The sequence below is a fragment of the Zootoca vivipara genome, chromosome 12, assembly GCF_965207765.1.
Source record: "Zootoca vivipara chromosome 12, rZooViv2.hap1.1, whole genome shotgun sequence".
In the NCBI taxonomy this organism is placed as follows: domain Eukaryota; kingdom Metazoa; phylum Chordata; class Lepidosauria; order Squamata; family Lacertidae; genus Zootoca; species Zootoca vivipara.
This window is the reverse complement of record NC_142595.1, coordinates 37,824,860-37,846,523: the sequence shown is the minus strand read 5'-3', so window position 1 is coordinate 37,846,523 and position 21,664 is coordinate 37,824,860. Positions and strand designations below refer to the sequence as shown.

Here is a 21,664-nt window from a genome sequence, read left to right as displayed (position 1 = left end):
GAATTCCATAGGACTTACTTCTGAGTAGGACACATGGTTAGGATGATGCTGTAAGTCACTCTTGCAGCAAAAACAAGAGACTTGTGGCACCTTAAAGACATACAAGTTTATTGTGGCATACACATACGTACTCCATTGAATTTGGTAGTCTTTAAGGTGTCACAATTCTTGTTTTTTTATTCCAGTCTGGTTTCAGGCCTGGTTGGGAGACAGATGCTGCTTCAGTGGCCCTGGTTTATTTGGCTGTTTTATTTATTTTATGCATATATATATATATATATATATATATATATATATATATATAGGGACCCAGGTGGCGCTGTGGTTAAACCACTGAGCCTAGGACTTGCCGATCAGAAGGTCGGCGGTTCGAATCCCTGCGACGGGGTGAGCTCCCGTTGCTTGGTCCCAGCTCCTGCCAACCTAGCAGTTCGAAAGCACGTCAAAATGCAAGTAAAATAAAAAAATTCCTTCAGTAGCACCTTAAAGACCAACTAAGTTTATATTTTGGTATGAGCTTTCGTGTGCATGCACACTTCTTCAGATACACTAGAAACAGAAGTGTCGATGCAAGTAGATAAATAGGAACCGCTACAGCGGGAAGGTAAACGGCGTTTCCATGTGCTGCTCTGGTTTGCCAGAAGCGGCTTTGTCATGCTGGCCACATGACCTGGAAGCTATACGCCGGCTCCCTCGGCCAATAATGCGAGATGAGCGCGCAACACCAGAGTCGGTCACGACTGGACCTAATGGTCAGGGGTCCCTTACCTTTACCTTTACCCATATATACACACACACACACACACACACACACACACACACACAGTCGTACCTTGGTTTTCAAACACCTTAGTTCTTGAACATTTTGGCTCCCGAATGCCATAAACCCGGAAGTGACTGTTCCGGTTTGCGAATTATTTTTGGATGCCGAACATCCACGGATTTGGTTTCTGAACATTTTGGAAGTTGAGTGGACTTCCGGAATGGATTCCATTTGACTTCCAAGATACGACTGTGCCACCTTTCAGTCAAGGGAGTTCCCAGGGTGGTTCACAATAAGATATATAATAATGAAAACAATGCAAAATAAGTATTAAAACAGACAATAAAAAACAAGACAAGCAGCACTTAAAAGCAGCAAGTTAAAATGGTAAAGTCTGCAATTGTACGCATGTCTACCGAGTTCAATGGGGCTATACACAGGTAAATGTGTATAGGATTACAAACTTTGGATCAAAACTTAAAAGGCCTGGAAGAAGCAAAAGGTCTTTGTCTGGTGCCAAAGGAATGGGGAATTCCATAGACAGGGCAACACCATTAAAAAAGCCCACTTGACAACTCCTACCAGAAGACAAGAAGGAGTGTGACTGTTGATCCTTGTTTTACACCATCAGCTATCTCCTCCTCCCATCTGGAAGATCCCCTAATATGAGCACTTGCTTCAACGCCTAAAACCCTACCTCTTTAACACATCAGAGACGAGGCCAACTCAACCAAAAACAGCAAACAAATAGGAAGCCCCAAACATATATATTTTTAGATGTCCTTTTTATACTGAGATTCGTAGAGAAACCATTGACCCTTTGCTGAAGAGGCTCACTGATCAGCCAGACAAGTCTAAACTTAATTCTCTCCTCTTAGGCAAGGATCACAAGACGACCTGGCTGGTAGCCAGATTCTGTGGCCAGATCTGTAGGCACCGACCATCCCCTAGAATAAAATAGCTTACTAGGGAAATAAAATAGCTTACTCGGGGCACCTCAGGATTAATTTTTATGGTAGCCCAAATCTCAGCCGTACGGATGTATGTATATATCTCAATTTTAACTCATGAGCTATTGCTGCAATCTACTCTAATTGTATATTTTATCTTTATGAATGCTGTCACTATTGTGTTATGCGAGCTAGTCTTTGACTGTAATAAATTATTATTGTTCTTATTATTATTATCTTCCCCCTCCCCACCTCCTCCAGTCTGGGCTGATGTTTGACTGAGTACCTGGGTGGGCAGAGCTGAGCCACATCTGTCCCACTCAGCTCCCCCACCCAGGTCTTGGAGATGCACACCTGGCCAGCCTGCTCATGCACTATCCAGTCATGGTTTGGCATGGTTTTATTATGGATGAACCAGGTTGTTGGTGCCAGTGGTAGAGCATCCATTGGTACCATGGATAGGAGGAAGCTTGATGACAGGTACTGTATTAGGTGATTTCTGGGAGACTTGTAGGAATTGCCCTTGGAAGTTCCTCTTTCCAGGGTGATGTTGCCATGAGTGATGCTGAATGGTGTCATCTGTATGTTGACGACACCCAGCCTGGTTCTTTTCCTGCCTACCACCTCCTTGAGTTCCAGGTAAAGTGGTGAAGTCCCTGAAAAGTTGCCTGGATTTGATAAAGGACAGAAGGAATTCAATCCAGGTTGGAAATGGAGATGATGGCAGCGAATTCAGGGCACCAGATGGCTGGGGAAATGCCTGTTTTCAGATGGGATTGCACAGTCCCTGAAGGAGAAGGTCTCCAGTCAGGAGGTACTCTCAGACACACAGCTTTGCTTCTGGAATCCCAAAGGCTCCAGAATGCCTTTTTTAATTTTTCATCTGATTATCCAGCTGTGCCCACTACTGAAATACAGACATTTATGCTGGGTATACACCGTGCCTTTAAAACACATTCAAAGCACACACACTGCCCCAAGGAATCCTGGGAACTGTAGTTTACACCCTTACAGACCTACCATTCTCAGCACCATTAACAAACTACAGTTCCCAGGATCCTTTGGGAGTGCGCTTCAAAGGTATGGCTTGTATGCAGTCTTAGCTTAGTTCGTCTTAGTTACTTCCAGGTTAGACTGTTACAATGTGCTCTGTGTTGAGCTGCCCTTTGAGACTGTTTAGCACAACAAAGTTGCTTAGGATCTTTTGTGAATGAAAGGTTGGCACCCACAAGAAGCTGGACCTTGTCAAGTTTCTGTCCTTATACTGTGGAATATCCTCCTCCAAGATGTCTGTTTTTGCCCCGACATTTGCTTCTTTTCAGCGATATGTAAAAATATATTTTGTTCTATTGGAGCTTTGAAAATGTGTCTCCCTCTTGAGGGGTCCCTCTTGAGGGGGGGACGCAGGTGGCGCTGTGGGTTAAACCACAGAGCCTAGGGCTTGCTGATCAGAAGGTCGGCGGTTTGAATCCCTGCAACGGGATGAGTTCCCGTTGCTCGGTCCCAGCTCCTGCCAACCTAGCAGTTCGAAAGCACGTCAAAGTGCAAGTAGATAAATAGGGACTGCTACAGCGGGAAGGTAAACGCTGTTTCCATGTGCTGCTCTGGTTCGCCAGAAGCGGCTTTGTCATGCTACCCACATGACCTGGAAGCTGTACGCCGGCTCCCTCGGCCAATAATGTGAGATGAGCGCGCAACCCCAGAGTCGGTCATGACTGAACCTAATGGTCAGGAGTCCCTTTACCTTTACCTTGAGGGGTAGGTATCACTCAGTTGGTTAGGTTCCATTGCTTATAACAAATGGGACTTCGTTTTTAATGTCTCCTTTGTATCCAACTGAAACATGGGAAAGAAAGAAACTCTTCCTCAAACTCATATTCCAGGCTGTGCCCAGCTAATGAAAAATCTCAGCTCTGCCTCCATCTGCAGGCTCGTCTGTTTTCTTGTTTTTGTTTTGCTACCTCCTGATCTCCTTTGTACCTTCCCCCAAACATGTTCAACCTTTGCACCTGCAGCACTATCTCTCATGCGGCTTCTTCCCAGCCCGATTGGCTGAATGAGCAAGCCTACAGGGATGACGGCAAAGGCTTGGGTTGCCAGGGGAACCCAGCAGATGCAGTCCCCAATTGCAGTTGCCTAGCAACTGTGGGGCACCCTGTCCTCGTCCCCCCAACCTGACAAAATAGCTGGCTGGGCCCAGAGTGCCAGCGGTGTTTGGTGCTGTTGGGGAAGACGCCAGCAACAGAGGCACTGGGAATAAATGGCCCATCTGCCCAAATAGACAGTCTCTAATGTCTGTTTGTGTTAGAGAGAGAGTGAGATTGGTGCTTCTTCTTTGTTGCTTGCTTTGTCAAGCAACCTATAATAAGAGACTGAAGAAATGAAGTGTGAAGGTTAAGAGTCGCTAGATACCTTGTTGCTGTGATTTTTCCATGTGTTACTTGGTTACAGTGCCATCATCTTAAGAGAGGGCTTTTGTAACCTTGAAGTGCCAGCGTGGTTTTGGGTGTTTGATTCTGAAGCCCGTTTCAGATTCGTGCGATCGGAAAATAATATTTTGGTGCTCAGGAGAATTGCCTTGATCACACCAAAGGCCCTTTAAATCCAGCGCCCTTGTCTCCCAACAGCCAGAAACCCCTGGGAAACACCTTGCCACACCTGTGTTGTTTTGCTCTAGCCCAGGCATCCCCAAACTGCGGCCCTCCAGATGTTTTGGCCTTCAATCCCATGATCCCTAGCTAACAGGACCAGTGGTTGGGGAAGATGGGAATTGTAGTCCAAAACATCTGGAGGGCCGAAGTTTGGGGGTGCCTGCTCTAGCCCATAGGTAGGCAAACTAAAGCCTGGGGGCCGGATCAGCCCCAATCGCCTTCTAAATCCGACCCACGGAAGGTCCGGGAATCAGTGTGTTTTTACATGAGTAGAATGTGTCCTTTTATTTAAAATGCATCTTTGGGTTATTTGTGGGACCTGCCTGGTGTTTTTACATGAGTAGAATGTGTGCTTTTATTTAAAATGCATCTCTGGGTTATTTGTGGGGCATAGGAATTCGTTCCTATATTTTTTTCAAAATATAGTCCGGCCCCTCACAAGGTTTGAGGGGCAGTGGACCTGAAAAAGTTTGCTGACCCCTGCTCTAGCCTCTAGTAATCAAAGGTAGACTGCCTTTGAATATGATGCTACATTCTTACCTAGTGAAACTAGTTAGTGGTGATCATTGCAACTTGTGCTCACAATCACAAAATGATACTTTGAATCGAGCAGAGCCTCAGCTTCCAAAGTGCTTTCTATGTTGTTGTAATTCTCACAAACAAGCTGTAAAGCAGATCAATATTTTATCATCCCCATAATGTAGATGACTAGACTAGGCTGAGTAGGGCTGAGAGAATATTACGCCTCCCGACTGTGCTGAGGCAAAGAGAAGATTTTGAGCTGAGAACTGCATGACTCACAAGTCAGCCTCTAAGACACTAACGCCAAATTTCCAGTGCAGCAATTAAGTTCCACAGGGAAGGGAGATGTAGGGACACAGTACCCCACACTTTCGTTTGTCCTGTGCCTATAAAGCACAGCTCTGAGCAGTTTTCTGCTTGCCCCATGCTTCCTAGACATGGGTCCAAGTGGTTTTCCATTTGCCCCACTGTTTTCCCTGGGAAAACCCACTCTTTACCTCTGAATTGGAGCAAAGGCCAGTCTGCGGAAAACTCAATTGAACTTGCTCCAATTCATCAGTAAAAATTGAGTTTTCCCATGGGAAAACAGCAGGACAGGCAGAAGTCTGGATGAGCCCTGAGTTGCGGTTGTCTGGTAGCGTTGGTCAGATTTTGCACTTAATATTAATTTCAACTGACAGCTGCCAATCAAATGACTATCCCCATTTTGCACCAATGGTATGTCTACCTGACCACTGTGGAAGTCCATCTAGCTGGGCTCAATGGAGCTTTGGTCTGGTCTGGCCCTGTTTACATTATTTGATATGCACACTTAAGAGACTTCCTCATTCCATGTTTTTGTTTTGTCGAAAGGTATTCAAGATAACTCACCCCTGCTATACTTCCAGTGCGGCAAAATGGTGTTTTCGCTCTCCTCTCCCTCCTTGAATGCACTTCTGCAGATGCTGATTATATTATGGGCTTTACTTATTGAGCTGGAGCATAGAAGTGGCGTCTCTTGCCTGTTCATCCTGTACACATTCTTACGGTAAGAGCATGGAGGCAGAGAGAGGCATTATTGGTGGGGAACCCCCAGGCCTCTGGCAGCAGCCCCAGCCAGCATAGCTGGCAATCACGGATGGTGGGTATCCATTAATAAGTGGAAGGGACACAGCTTCCCCACTCCTTCTGGTCTAGAGGCACATGTGGGTCTGGTAGTGTCTGGAATTAGGGGACCCACTGGGAACCCCTCCTGTTTAATCCTTATGAAGAGAACAGGATATAAATTTTGGTATATAACTATTTAGAGCACCCCCTACACATTGAGAATGAAGAATATTTTCCGGGAGGGCCAGAAGACACTTCAGGCCTTGGCATCTCCAACTAGCCCTGCCCCTCCATGGATTTGCCCAAGTCTGCTTGCCCTGGGCTGCCGCTCAGAATAGACATTCCTGGATAAGAGGCTTTCAAAAACAGATCTATAAATGGAAATAATCAGTCAGAGGTGAAATAATTTAAAGGGAGTTTCCTTTCTCAAAAAGTGTGGGTTTTGTTTTCAATAAAATAAAATAAAATAAACCAGCAGCGTGGGAGTTTTCCCCCAAAATGCTTTTCCCTGCATCAATTTCAGCCTGCTTTGACAGACATGGTTGCCTAACCAAGACCTTTGCATGAGTCTAGATTAAAATCTCCAAACATAAAACATTTTCTTGATGTGCACCCAGCTGCTTAACATTTTTTCTTTTTTTTTAACATACTTCCTCTCCACTCTCCTGCTTTCATGCGAGTCAGTCCCTGCTCACTTTTCCCTATTCACTGGTGACTTTTAGATATTTTGGATAATGTCAGCTGTACGCATGCTAGAGGAAGACATCTGACGCAGCCCGTTCCAATTTCCTCTGAGGGAGATGCAAATCTCTAAGCATGCTTTAGAATTGTCCTTAATTTGGTTAGCATCACCTTCTTCACTTCTGCCAGAACAGAGTGCTTTAGGGCGCTTCAGAGCACTTTACATATCCCAATTATCCCTGCCACGATCCTGTGAGGTTGGTCATAGGAAAGCACCTTAATTGGACCATTGGCTCATCTCACTCAGTCAGGAGTGAGGGACCTCTGACATGCCAGATGTTCCTGGACTACAACTCCCAGCATCCATGGCCATTGACCATGTTTGCTGGGGCTCAAGAGAGTTGTAGTTCAGCAACACTTTCAAGGTGCTTGTCTTACAAAGTAAAGTACCTGAAAGATTATGAGATTCCTTATGCTCTGCCTTGATCACTGAGATTATCTGCGGGCACTTCTGGTGTTTTCCCCAAAACCCCTGAGGTTCAGGTGGCCTTTGCCTGGGTCTGAGGCTTTCGTATGACAGGCCTTGCCCTGTGGAACTCCTTGCCAGTAGGAGTTTGGGAGGAACCACCCTTCTTCCAGACATCTACTGGAAATGTTTAGGAAGGCCTTTGCAAGATGCATTCCCTTTTCTTTAATCAACCAGTATTTTTTGTTTTTTTTAATGGATACCTTTTGCTGATATTTATTATTATAATTGCATATTGCCTTGATACATTTTTATGAAACTGCCCATTATAAATGTGTAAATGCCTGGAGAGTCGAAGGTTCCCCAATCCTGAGCTCAACATTGACTGCTCTTCCCTGGCACCTGCTCTTTAGGAGGGTGTTTGAGAAGCCCTGCCGGGAGCTGCCATAGCTGCTTTTGCATTCGAAATATCTGCTCTCCCACTGAGCTCCAGCCATTCTCCAGAGTTACCACCTTCATACTGGAACTGTAGGGGCTGAGAGAAGAGTGAGTCGCTTGCCTAAGGCTACTGCACTGGTTCATAGCTGTGGGGGTTTTTTTTGTTTTTTTTTGAAGCAGTTACATCCCAGCAGTCGCTATGCAGCACACTCTACCAACCCTCAGCTTTTCTTAAGCAACAGAAAGTGGCAGCTCTCTAAATATTTCTCAGAAAAACCAAGAAAGCAGAGAGACCCTTGGGTAGGCTTGCTTCTAGCTGTAAACCTCAAGAGGCACACTCACTCCTGCTGCCAAGTATGTGCAAAATACAAACCTATATTGGTGCACTTGTGCAGACAGACAGGCACAGCCTTTTTCTTTTATTTCCTCCCCCCCCCCTTCCCAAAGTGAGTCATGCAACTTCAAGCTGCCATTTCAGATGCCTTACAAAAAAAAACTGTCTTGATTTCCTCTAATTGTAATGCTTTCTTGCCATAATGGACCATGTGCTAAATAGGATGCCTATTTATATTTATAGCCCCACCCCCCACTTGAAGACTTGGGGCAAGTGCCAATAAAATATTTGTGCACATTAAAAATTAACGGTGGTATGTGGGGGGGGGGATTTTAACCTCAGCTGCTGAAAGCCAGGCCCAAATGGAAATCTTCCCTAAGAGGCTCAGGCTTCGGTGAAGTTATGGAAGAAGGCCTGGCCCTATAACCACAGAAGTGGTCTTTTGGCCTGCTCTTCTAAATAATTTTATTCTAGTCACCAGACTCCCCAGCCAAGACTAAGAAGTGCTCTCCAACTGAACACAGAGGACTGCTCTCAATATACAGCTGAATGAAGCATAGGTGGTGATAGAATATGCTGCATTACTCCAGATGTCAGGTGGGGGGGGGTAATACCAAGCTCAGGTGTGGTGAACCTTTGGCCCTCCAGATGTTTGCTTATGTATTTATAACCTGCAGTTCCATAAAATTCCCTCTGTCTGAAAAAAAACACCTTCCTGCAAGTAGAAAACAAGCCGATCAGGCTGAGCTACAACCTCTCTCCCTGATATGCTAGCTTTTTACTTGCAGTGACTCCTTTCTAAATAACAAGCAGACTTAAAATATGGTAACCCCCACCACCACCAGTCTAAACTGACAGTTCATTGTACCATTTTGTTCTCCTACAGGTGTACACAAAAGCCTCAGGGAAAAACCCCACCACTCCTAGCAATAAGGACTTTGAATATATTTCAATTACATGCCACTTCCTTTCAAACACTCGCTGACAGCTTCAGTCACCAATTGCCCAATACAGTCTCTCTTTGCCTACCCCCAGGTCAACACAGACCCCAGAGACCTCTGTGGTACAGTCAGACTGAGAGAGGAAGTTTGTCAGCTCAGCTGGAAGCCCATGCCCCAATGGTTAGTTTTCCTGGTGTCAACACACTGGGTTAAGAAAGAAACAGGTGGAGAAATTTCTATTTTTGTTATGCAAGGACAAACTCCTGGAGTTTGGCAATGAATATGAGATAGGTATGACGGTGAGAGGTGGGTGGGAGAAAGAGCATGACTCAAATGCAGACTCCTGTATCGCTGATTAACTCACACACACCCCCCAAGGCTGAAGGGATTGATGATGTATTTATATTACCCATTTTGTGATATACGTACTGGATACCTCTTGGACGGTAATTGCACAATAGCAGGCAGACAGGTCAAGAGTGTTCCAGAAGGCATCTGAGATGCGCTAATGATTAAATTGCAGGCAAAGCCCTGCAAAGGGATCACCACAAAACATTTCCTGCATTCGCAACCTGGTAAACCATCTTCCATAATCAAAATACATTCCTTTGTGGGTGCTTTAGTGGGAGAGGAGGAACCCTGCCAAGTGCCGTAATGATGTGGTTTATAAGCACCTGCTTTTTTCCAGCTCAAGCCTGTCATGCAGATTGCAAGGGAATGTATTTCCCCCACCAACTCACAGACACAAAACTTTGCATGGTTTCGGAGCCACTGGCATATTGGTTGTTGCAGCGTGGGAGACCCAGCCTTGCAAGGTTCAGTCGTATCAACAAGTGCACTCGTTACAGATCTCACAAGGAGGCGGCCTCTTGTGTATGACACCAACTCCCAGTCAACCCTAAAATGGAACAGGGACTTCTGTCATGGCACTCACACTATGGAACATCTTGCCTCAATAAATTTGGGTAGCCCATCATCTGCTTTTGGAAACCCGTTCAAAACTTTGTTCATGCCATAGCTTAGTAATAGGGCAAATGCTTCACACTCAAGAGGTCCCAGTTCAGACCCTGAAATTTCTAGGTGGGGTTGGAAAGACCCTAATCTGAAACCCTATCAAATCGCTTCCTATGCTCCACAAATGCGTGTTCCATTGGCCATGATAACTGCCTGCTGCTTTTAATATTGTTACTGGGGTGACTTATTGCCACTGTGCTTTAAAATGTGCATTTTATTCGTTAGTTAAGTTGGGGTCTCCACCGAAGGGCCAACAAGGCAAGCTCCCCCCGCCCCAGCCCTAGCACAGAGAATAGTACAGTACAACTGTGTTTGAATAGCTTATTGCAAATGTCTTGTACACATTAATATTTTATTCCATGGAAGAGGCCATGTGCTCAGTTTAACATTCTCTCCTTCCTCAAGTTTTTAAATGATCCTATTTTTAAAAATACTTTAATGGAATCTGCTACTATTCAACAAATATGAGGGACAGGAAATAAAATTTAGATTGAAAGAGCTAGCTCTCAAAAATTTAAATTTTGGCCAGTTTCAATAACTTCTGAATGGGACAGGGATTGTCTCATTCCTGAACTCCCCCCTCCTGCCACAAGCCTGCTGTCCCTTATACCTCAGCTGACAGCAACTTTATGGCATACAAGCTGGTGCCACTTGCCAACTCCAACATGTGCAGGCTTGATGTGCTGCCATCTCCACTTGGGACAACAGCAACCCATCACAGAGAGCAGACGAGGAAAAGCAGCAGCTCCAGCTGTCTCCTTCCTACTTCCCCCTTGTGGCTTGGAATGATGCTAACTCCCCGTTATCCCATGACAAAAATCATTGAATGAGTAGCAATCTACATCAGGTAAGGAGGATAACTCATGCCAGCATAGAATCATAGCACTGTAGACTTAGAAGGTACACCCACTGGCAGACAGAGCCGCTTGGCCCCCGGGGCAGCAAACCCAAAGGCTGCCTCGCTCTGCGGCTTGCTCGTGGGGTTTGCCGCAGCAGTGCTTCGTAGCACGCATGTGCCGCACATCCCGACGCATGTGCGCTACGGAACAACACTGATGCTCCTCCCTGGCCCGCCCCTTGCCTCCGCTCCAGCCGAGCAGGTTTGCGAGCAAGCTGTCGGCGTGCGCTTTTTACCGGGTGCCGGGGCTCGGCTTGGGCGTCGTGGGGGGTGCCGAGTGCCACCCTCCCCCAGAGTGGAACCCGGAGTGCCCCGCCCCCTACGCGGGTTACACCAAGGGTCATCCTGCAATGCAGGCTGCAAGGCAGCAACTTCCAGGGGAGAGCTTGGAATGGGAGGCTGTAGCAGCTTCTTCTGGCTTTGAATTCTGACTATCAAATATGGAATTGCTTTCTGGTGTTTTTTTGTAATCCTGGAAATACCTAGGTTTTTTTATGGGCAAGTTTACTATGCCCCTTGGTCACCGTTGTAAAACCTCAAGAAACACACAGATCTGTTTACAGCCTGCAAGATCCAAGACTGGAAGCAGTGACGGCAAAGGTGAGGATTTTGCAGCCGTGCAGCCGTCCCTGCTGTCAGCATATCCTGTCCTAACACTCCTTTTGCACCCTCTCACCACAGGCCACTTCCTTCCTGTTACAGTCATGTCTATTAAGATACTGAACTCAAGGCAGCACTACCCCTTGTACAATGGATATGCAAGTACTTCTGTTGAATCTTCATTGTGCTTTTGTGCGGACTAAACTTCTAACTGAAAAACTAGTCCTGCAGCCAAGTCTTCCTTCTGGGCCAGTTTTCATTCTTGATGTTTAGTAGGGGTAGATGTCTGCCCGAAGCTTCTTTTTTCTCTCGACACCCCACACCCTCCTGGGGGAAAAACAACTTAGGTGCATGTATTTTTAGCTGACTGAGAACTTATGTTTTCCCTCCAAAACAAGACAAAATTAGGCATTGAAGGAATAAAGGAATGATTTATTTCAGGGTCTTTTTATACAATTCAAAGCAGGAGGGGGAGGCATTATTTCCCTTCAATCCAAGTTCCCTCATAGTATTACACGCCCCAGGAGGAAGCCCAATTAGCATGCCATCGTGGATGGACAAACAGGCAACATTGTCTGAACAGAGACTTCCTCCTCACTCAACTAGATAGCTAAGGAAACAAACAAACAGACAAAATCCACATTCCTGTTTTTCTGCTTGCAAAATTTCTGTCTTTGGGAACCCGAAGGTTCTGGCAGTTCTTCCTCATCCAAACTGATACCCCCCTCCCCAAAATGGCACACACAGAGATGGGAGGGCTTAAAATCCAGAAGTTAGTCCATCTAAAAAGTAGTGCTCACTCCCAAAAGCTTTGCCTTCAACCAAGGTTGCTTCATTCCCAATACTTTCAGCAGACACCAGTCTAGCCGCTTGTTCCTGGTTTAGTGCTCGCATATCCAAAATACCTCCTCCCCTCGAGAGTTTGGTTGTTACGGGGCAACTGGGTTGTCCCCTCAGGACACACAAGATGTGATCGTCCGTCATCTTCCCAGCCTTTCCCCTCCCTTGTAAAATTCATGTTTGCCCATAGCTGCAGGCCCCTGATCATTTTTGGACTTTGATCTGACCAAGGCAAATTGGGGGGGGGGTTTAAAAATTCTGCACACATTGTTTAAGAACATCATTGATGAAAGTGGAGGGAGGGGGAATTAAGAGGGCAGCCATGTTAGTTTGTAGCAGCAAGAAGACAAAAGTGCAGTGCCGTTGCAGAGGCCAATTGGTTTCTTGAGGGATGTTAAAGGGTTCACATACCCCAACTGCCCAATTTATCAAGATGCGAAATGGAAAGGGGGGGGGGAGAGGCAGACAACCACAAACCTCGCCTTAAGAGAGGAAGCAAATGAAGTTGAAAGCCTTCCTTTTCATCTGCACAGCCACAGAAGCAGAAGGGGGAGACATTTTGTCCCTCTTCCGACCAGGCACACCTTTCAAGCTTTGTAAAGATCATCTTGCACTGCACAACAGCTGCCCACAGTGACGAGTTAAGGTTAGAGATGTGCATGGAAGGTGTTTGAAAAATGGCACTAACCAGCAGACAAAAAACCAGCACATACATGCCCTCCATTTGCGCAGGGAGGAACCAGGACTCCTGTGAGTTCTCAAGGAGTGTAGTGGGGGGGAAGGAGTCAGAACCCTTGGGCTCTGTTCCCAGTTCTGGAACAGTCATGTGGTTCTGTGGATTACAAGAGGGAGAGTCCAGGAGCTAGGATTTAGGTTCAACTCCCTTTGTTAATAATGCCCAAGGGATCAGAAAATGGCCCTGCTAAAAAAATCAGCATTAGTTTATTAACTCGTTAACAAAGACAATAAAATGCCAAAAAAAGGAGATGACACTCCGCTCCCTTCAATTTCTTTGAGGGAGGGGTTAAAGGACAGGGGAAACCGATTTCCTTTCCCTCCTGTAGGGGAGGGTACTTCCCTCCCCTTCCCCAACCTGGGCACCAGGGTCTCACCCTGACACATCACATTAAGGGGGTCCAGAGATGGGTTACCAGGGTTCACAGCCACGTAGCAAAGCGCAGTTGTACAGCAAGTCGACAGGGGCACCCCCAAATTGGTACCCCCTGAATCCTGTGCTCCCCTCTAAAATCCAGTAGGGGAGCTGGGTACAGTCCCAAATCATCTCCTGGTGAAGCAGAGACCTGGAACAAAAAGAGATCCTATGAAGATTACAGATGCTGATACTCGGGAGTCTTGTCTACAAATCACAAGATGCAGCAACATTTAAATCGCTTAGCTGCAGCGGGGAAACAAACAAACAAACAAAACCATCCACATAGCAAATACACACATTTCTGAAATTTGTAGTAGCAAAAATGTCTACCTAACAAGTATCGATAATGCCTCACAACTGGATGGTGTATGTGTGTGTGTATATGCTTTAAGTATTTGCAGGCAATGATCAGGCAACATAAAACTTCTCTGGCCACATACACATGCAAAGTTCAGATAAAACTCTCTCCAGGTTCCTTTACATGTGCATTTCATAACTTAAGCGGCTTGCAGCAAGGATCTGCTCCACCTCGTTGGACATCCCCGGTCCATTCACGGAACTGTAGGTACCAGGAAGTGGAATCTCCACCAAGGGGATGTCACAAGTTCAGCATCACAAGGTGGTGTGAACAAGCCACTTCAGAACCACCGCATTCAACACCGATCATGTGAGTGTAACTTGGACCAACGTATTTCTGCCCCGCAGCTGGCCTTCCTAAGGTCAGGCAGCTTTTCTAAACCCACCTTTTGACCCACAGTGCTGTTTGACTTACCAGTGGTCCGAACAGCCCCTCAGGGCCCTTGGTAGCCAGGCTGGAACCGTGCCGTCTCCTCAAATATCAGCTCTTTCAGCTTCTCTTTGGGCAGGTCATCCAGCTCCATGTCAAAGGTGAAAGGCTCCTCTGCCACCGGCTAAGCGTGGAGGAAAGGGAGAGATGTAAAAATCCAGGAATCCTGGTCCCCCAAATCCTTCGTTTCACAAGTCTGCCCATCCTAGCCCATTGCACTCCCGCCTTCTTGTTCCTCGCCCTGCGCTCCCAAATCCCCTTGAACGGTAGTCAAACCCCAAGAACCAAAGCGTCCAGTACCTCATCTGAGGGGTCGTAGTACTGCTCTAGGTAAGGATGGGCAAGGGACTCCTCCACCGTGATGCGCTTATTAGGGTTAAAGGTCAACATTTTATCCAACAGGTCCAGAGCTGAAAAAGGAAAGGGGGGAGGGAGAAAATAGGATGCAGTATCAGCAGCCAGACAGCAGATGGCAACAGGAAGAAAACGCGTGCACACACACACAAACACAATTGTGCCAACAAATAGTTGCAGGGCTGGAATCTGGCCACAGATGGCAGCAGAGAGCAATGAAGGCTGTGTGGCATCACTGACAGCATCCCATAGCAAGAGCCCTCCTGGATCAGGAGGGGGGGGGGGGCTCATCTAGCCCAGCATCCCGTTTCCAATGATGGCCATGTAGGTTCTTCCATGCCCTGCTTGTGCAGCAACAGTTCTCCCCATTTTGTGCCCACTATTCACAGGTGTATTTGTTTTTGAAGCAGACATTCCTTTTCTCTGTTGTGAATATGGGCAGCTGCCGACATCACAATCGCACCATGCAAATGCGTCTAACCCCTTTTTATGTGATCTACGCTTTGCTCTTTCCTCCTCGGGAAGATGCTTCACCACACTTGACTACCTTGCCTTTTTTTCACAGCAATGATACAACTGAGTTGATGTTTTCAGAGAGCTGCTCACCATAACCCCAGAATCTCTATGTGCTTAATAACTATGGCTTTCATAATGATTTTACCATTTGACCTGTAACAGCAAGACCTTTAACAGTAAGGTGTGCCATTTGCAATTGCCCCCCCCCGAATCCTTTCTTTGAAATTGGCCTTACGCTGACAAGTCGCACATACTTGTGAAGTTGTTGAGCTTTTAACATCTAAGGTCTTTAAGGACTCCAGGGTCGACTTAAGCGCCCCTGGCGCCGTGGTGCGCCGGATCTCTCCGGCGCCCTCCCGCCCTGTTTTCCAGCACGGTGGGCAGGTGGGCGCAGTGCGGCTGCCACAGGTGTTGCCGCGTGGCGGGCAGGCGGGCACAGCGCGATCTCTCTGGCGCCCTCCCGCCCCGTTTCCCAGCGCGGGGGGCGGGCAGGCACAGTGCGATCTCTCTGGCGCCCTCCCGCCCCGTTTCCCAGCATGGTGGGCGGGTGGGCGCAGCGCGGCTGCCACAGGCGCAGCAGACCGGCCGGCCAGCGGGCCGGCGCCGTGGTGCCCTGCGCCACCCAGCCTGGCCGTACGGCCGGCCCTGAAGGACTCTAAGGTAAATGCAACCTGTCCCCAATTGGAATTTGAAACTTATCAATTAGCTCCTAGAAATCTTCACTGTGTATCATCTTGATTTAACATAGCTCCTAAGTGCTCTGTATTCCAAACACTGTTATAGAGGAGAGCTCTCATATACCACATATGTCCTCAACACGGACAATTCATTTAGCTTCTCAGCTATCACCTGTCCTCCTTTCAACAGTCTTTTCACACTTTTGTATTCTAAGAACATCCAAATGCCACTCTGGCTGGTTAAATTGCTTGCTGCCTGTTTTAATTCTCAAGTTATTTGCTTTTCAAGTTAGAGGGAGTAAGTCTCACTAAACTTTGTGGGAGTTGCTTCCAAGTGAAACATGTACATGATTGGGCTACAACAATTTGACAGATCATGGTAAGGGCAGCTTCTCCGAGTTGCAACATTTACCATCAGCCAGCCCCTAATCAGCAACTCTCTCTGTTCCCTTCCTTCCCTCTGCCCTTCCTCCTCTGGCGGAAGTCTACCATCTGGCAGAGAGCAGAAGGAACCACCATAAACAGCTCCAAATACCTTTAATATGTTTTATCTTTTTGTGGATGAATTATAATTTGTTTGGGGAACTGTAAGCTGCACAAAGCTTAACAATAATGCAACAATCTCAATTGTCTAGGCTTCAAGGGGTCTAACATTAGCATCAACACTATGTTTTGTCCACCTTTATTGGTAGCTGACAATTTGATTGGCATTACCTCTGAATGCTAATTAAGAACTTTTATCCTATCCTCAGTTTTGAGGGCACAGAACATTATGAACATCCCCTATCAGGGAATGAGTTATTTCAAATCAGATGCTTCTCAGTTGGCCAGCTTTCCTCTAGAAGTCTGCATAAAGCTGCTCTGTGTTGTTTTTTATTTGAAGTCCCAGCAGTTCCTTTGGATTCAAGTATAGCCTGTCCCATTGCTTTGTCTAGGGTGTGGCTGTGTGTTTATGTATTAGTTAGAAACAAGACCACAGCTCTTATATCATTAATAGCTGCATCAAAAGGAAATTTTAGCACATGCTAATTTTCATACCCCTACATGGCAAGAGTGATGAGACACACAAAAGTCCTGGTCACACTGGGTGAAAATGCAGGTGGCTGAGCAACATTTATATTTGAACAGTGAGGGGGAAACTGCAACCTTCACAGGCTAATGAGACCCTTCTCTTTCAGCAGTTACTGGTGAGCATGAAACAGAAGAGTTTAAAGACTTCTGGCTTAGGTTATATTGATAAGTATAATTAGGCAAATAGTAGGGGAAACACTGGAATGTGAGAATGGACAACAATGAGCAATGCATGCTGGGACACAGAAGTAGCTGAACACCCTTTGCCTTCTTCCTCCCTTACCTTTGAGATCAGCCTTAGGGAACAGTTTGGCCCAGGGAACCTTGGGCTTTTGGGGCAGCGACTGGAGATAGTTGCGAGCCTTCATGTTGATGATGCAGTTCAAGTCGTCTTGAGATGGGGAACCCAGAATACCTGTAGAGATGGCAGATAGAACTTTGTTGGATATATTGGACAGGGAAAATCCTAGAGGGAAAATAGTTTTCAAGTTCTGTAACAAGCAAGGCCTCGGGCACTGAAAAGAGACCAAGAAGGCGGCAGAGTTGGCCATTCAATGGTGAGTGCAAAAAACCTCTCCCCTCCAATACTAAATGCTTTACTCCCTGATACTTTCCCCTTACCCAGGATGTGGTTCAGCTGGTCCAGGTAGTGCTTGCCAGGAAAGATGGGTCGGTTTGACAGCATCTCAGCCAGGATGCAGCCCACAGACCATATGTCAATAGACTTGGTGTAGCCCTGAGAAGGGGGTAAAAGACATGGAAAGAGAACCAGGCTCTGGGCTTCCTGGCCATGCATAAACAGCCTACGGTTCATGAGGAGACTGCTTTCTCCTTGCACAGTGACTATCTGGCAGAATGAAAACTAAGGTTCCCTTCTTTATGAGGCATCGAAAGCCTGAAACTATGGCCCCAGCAAAAGTACAGGATTCAGGAAGACATCTCTCTTTCCCCAGCTTGGCTACATGGGCATGAAATACAAGAGAGAGGTCCTTTAATGCCATCACAGATAATGGATGGAAAGGTGGCAGCACAGGAAATTTAAGGAGGGTGGGGAACAGCAATGGGGAACAGGTGGGTACTAAGGGGGCAAGGAAGGGGCAGAAATTAGCATTTTGTATGTTTTGCTGCTGATGTTTTGATAGTGTTTTTCAGATTTACTGAAAAAATAAAGACCCATCTCGTGGGTGTGAGCTAAGTGTTATTAACTTAAGAAAATGTCTTCATATTGCTTTCATGGCTATGTTAATCCCCGCCCTCCCCGAGAAGTTGAGAGACATCACTTCCAACTGAACTTTGCATCACTTGTCTTCACTCCGACTAACTTACCTTGGAATTAAGCATGATTTCAGGAGCTCGATACCAGCGAGTAGCAACGTACTCCGTCAAGAAACCTGTGTGGTCATGGTCCGGGTCTGCGATCCGAGCCAGGCCAAAGTCACAGATCTGTAAGGAAAGAGAGAGAGGGGGAAAAAAACCCTGAATGGGATGGGCATGAGTAGCAAACACAGGACGAGCAGAAATCTAAGGTTGCAAAATGCAGAGTGGGGGTGGGAGAAGGCTGGTGTCAGCTGGAGAGGGAAGCAAAGAGTTTAGCAAAAGTTGCTGAATGCCACCTTCAGGTCACACGTGGTGTTGATGAGAAGGTTGCTGGGCTTCAGGTCCCGATGAAGCACATTGGCAGAATGGATGTATTTCAGCCCTCGGAGAATCTGGTAGAGAAAGTAGCAGATGTGGTCATTGCTGAGCTGCTGGGTCTTCAGCAGCTTATAGAGATCAGTTTCCATCAAATCCTGAACTATATAGCTGCAGAGGGAGAAATGGTGCCCCCTCCAGGAAAGAGGGAGCAAGAGCAACAGTCAAGAAAAACAACTTTAATAGTAGTACTGTACGTAAAGGAGCATCTTGGGAGGGGAAGGGGGAACCATAAAGTGCACACACCCCTTGTTGAGCCGCCCACGATTTGTCCCTCAGGCTGAGTTGGATTTTCATAGCTGTGGTCCAGCCAGATACTGAATGTTGCTAACACTTTCAGTGACTGCCAAGCAGAATGTATCGCTGATAATGATGCTGCTAATAACACTGCCTCTTCACATGCTTGTGATGTAAACCTATTCAGAGGCATGGTACTGAAAGAGCATTCTTGATCTAAGTGATCATTTTAGCCCTAACCCATTAAAAGCACAACACCCAGAGCCATGCTCAGAAGACAACAGGAAGCCAATGCAGATGCTGGCACAATCTTCCCAGCAATTCCACAGCACAGCATTATGTTGTGTGCCAGCCAAAGACTCAGAGCTGCATATTTGATTCAAGGACTCTATGCAGATCACAGTATGACTCCCACAGCCTCTGGACATCAAAACATTTTTTCATGTAGGTGCCCTTCCAGGCTTGGGAGGGACAACAGTGGTCTGCAAGGATACACATCACGCATCTGGTCGATGGTAGGTGCACGCAGGATGTCATTGATGCCGATGACATTCTCATGCTTGAAGCGCAAAAGGATCTTGATCTCTCGCAGTGTGCGCTGGCAGTACGTCTGGTGCTCAAAGGGACTAATCTTCTTTATGGCAGCCCGGATCTTGTTGACATGATCGTAGGCAGAGCTGTGGGGAAAGGAAGACAAAAGACACATGCAGATGGCAACCTCTGGGTCTGCACATACATAGACTGTCTCCTCAGTATAAAAGCTTGCATACATTCTTTCTCCAAATTGCCAAATGCCTTTCCCCCCTCTCCTCTCCCCCACTGAAAGAAAACAGTCTGGAGATCCACAAGAACAACTGACAAGGGGAACTGCCTCCATGCAAGCCAATCAGAAATCCCCAAATGTACACCAAGGTTTTGGATCTTATGTCAATAGGATCAATACAAGGACAGAAAGATAACAGGAGGAGGAAATAGCAGACATAGCAATACAAATAGCATGATACAATTATTTAGGAAAACCCAACTGTTTGGCTCCATTATCACCACTTGGCACAAGTACTGGCAGCTGGCAAGAGTTGACAGAATGAGACCTAAAAAGTCGACACTAGGTGGCAGGGTACAGGGAAGCTCTGGCCCTGCAGATGTTGCTGAACTACAACTCCTATCATCCTGGCCACTGACTATGCTTGCTGGGGCTGATGGGAATTGTAGTTCAGCAACATCTGCAGCGCCAAATGTTTCCTATACCTACCGTAAAGCTCTCAAGACATGGAGTGTAAGCACAGAAGCCTAGAAGATCAGATGCTTAGCGAGATAATGAATACTTCAGAATAAAAGGGGTTACGCAGTTTGACTACTACAGGTACTGGCAGCTTATGTACCAGACCCAAACTGTTGGGTGTAATATGGTGGCTAGGTTTGGTACAATAGGATATTGCAAAGAATACCCTATCTTGGGTAACTTTTGGAGGCACAAATGAAGCATATACTGTACAACAGTTCTGAAGGTTCAGAGATCGGAATAGCCTACCACTAATATAAAAACTATAGGCCTAGTGTTGATCCAAGTCTAGAAAAGAGCACACACTAAGAGTCTCAATATGGCATTTAGCAAGGCTGGCAAAACTATCGAGCCTACAGGAATACCGTAGTGGTGTAAAAAGTGGAAGCATGGATTGGGGCTGACATCACATTAAGCATTCCCCCATTACTTAACTACATGGCAATGAGAGGTTTGCCAAGAAGGCAGGTTAGCCAGCCTCCGACTTGCAAGACTTGTCTCTGGTGCGAACAGTCGTGCAAGAAGAAGTTTGTCAGATGCAACTTCTCCACCAAAGTGCTGCAGTGGTAAGGGGGCACCAGGGCTGTGACCACCAAGCTTCTTGCCACCTTGGTATAAAAATGCACAGAAGCGCCCTTGGAAAGCAGCAGACAGGCACCAGCCAGCCTCCGAACAATGGAGGCATTAGCAAGGAAGCTGGCAAATATTGGCACAAGGAGATAGCGGACCGGCAAGGGCCAGTCCCTGGGAGGGGCTCGGAGCACAACAATGACTTGGCGGGGCTAGGGAGTGCTTCTTCTGTGCGTTCCTAGTTCACAGGGCAGTTTGGGAGAAGAGCATCTGCAGAAAAAGGCTGCAGCCGAGAGGAGAGCCCTGCGCGTGCAACGGGCAGCGGCGAGCCTTGGAGCGGAGGAGCAACGGGAGCCGATGCGGAAAGAAGGGTCGGGGCGGGGCGGGGAAAGCAACGTCGAGAGCACGGCAGGCGCCTCTGTCGGGGTTCAGTAACTAAGAAGCAACATGGCGGAAGCCTGTCGGAAAGGCTACGGCGGCCGGGAGGGCCGCTTTCGGCGGGTCAGCCAGCCAAGCCTCAGGCTTCTTGCCCGGGTACGGCGCCCGGACAGGGCCATTCCGCGCGGTTCGCGCTCACTCACCAGACCATGCCGTAAGCCCCCTCGCCGATGTACTGCAGGTCCGTGTAGCGCGGCCCCACGTCGAACAGTTGCCCTTTCACCGTCTCCACTCCCAGCTTCGGCGCTCCCGGTCCCGGCACAACCCCCGCCCCGCCTGGGGCTGCTGTCGCCGCTGCTGCCGCCATGGCCGACCTGGTCAAGAATCTCCTGCAGCCGCTCCTATCGCTGCTTTACCCGGAACCGACACCGCCCGACAGCACCGCGCATGCGCTCGCCGAGGAAACGGAGAGACCGCTACTGCCCATGCGCTTGGCAGAAGCTGCGGCTTGAGGTTCCTCTCAGAGCGCATGCGCCGAGCCTGCCTCATAGCGTTTTGCGGGCCACAACGCGCCTGGCTTGGATTGGGACGTCAAGAACTCGACCCGGAAGCGCCGCACCCATAACATTCCACTCAAAGCGATGCTCCACCCTCTCGCGCGCGCAAGCTTCAGTCCCGTTGGGCCACGCCCTTTGAATCTGATTGGGCCACGCCTCTTGGCTCAGCTCGCCACCAATCCAGTTCCCGACGCCACGCGCTTGCT

The 21,664-nt window shown here is 47.4% G+C and overlaps 1 protein-coding gene and 1 long non-coding RNA gene across 2 annotated transcripts; one reads left to right on the top strand and one right to left on the bottom strand.

Moving 5' to 3' along the window:
• The first annotated feature begins 5,738 nt into the window (after nucleotides 1-5,738).
• Nucleotides 5,739-9,822, top strand: LOC148683988 (uncharacterized). The gene is made up of 2 exons (XR_015946608.1): nucleotides 5,739-5,913; nucleotides 9,521-9,822. It is a non-coding gene; the product is annotated as an uncharacterized LOC148683988 (long non-coding RNA).
• Nucleotides 9,823-11,755: 1,933 nt separating this feature from the next.
• On the bottom strand, nucleotides 11,756-21,341 carry MAPK3 (mitogen-activated protein kinase 3). Its single transcript, XM_035135470.3, has 9 exons — nucleotides 21,105-21,341; nucleotides 19,166-19,348; nucleotides 18,356-18,545; nucleotides 18,069-18,185; nucleotides 17,364-17,478; nucleotides 17,026-17,157; nucleotides 14,425-14,534; nucleotides 14,110-14,248; nucleotides 11,756-13,485 (listed from the first exon to the last, which is right to left on the bottom strand). Exons 1-8 carry the CDS (start codon nucleotides 21,266-21,268, stop codon nucleotides 14,129-14,131), a joined length of 1,131 nt encoding a protein of 376 aa, XP_034991361.1. The 5' UTR covers nucleotides 21,269-21,341; the 3' UTR covers nucleotides 11,756-13,485; nucleotides 14,110-14,128.
• Nucleotides 21,342-21,664: the final 323 nt, after the last annotated feature.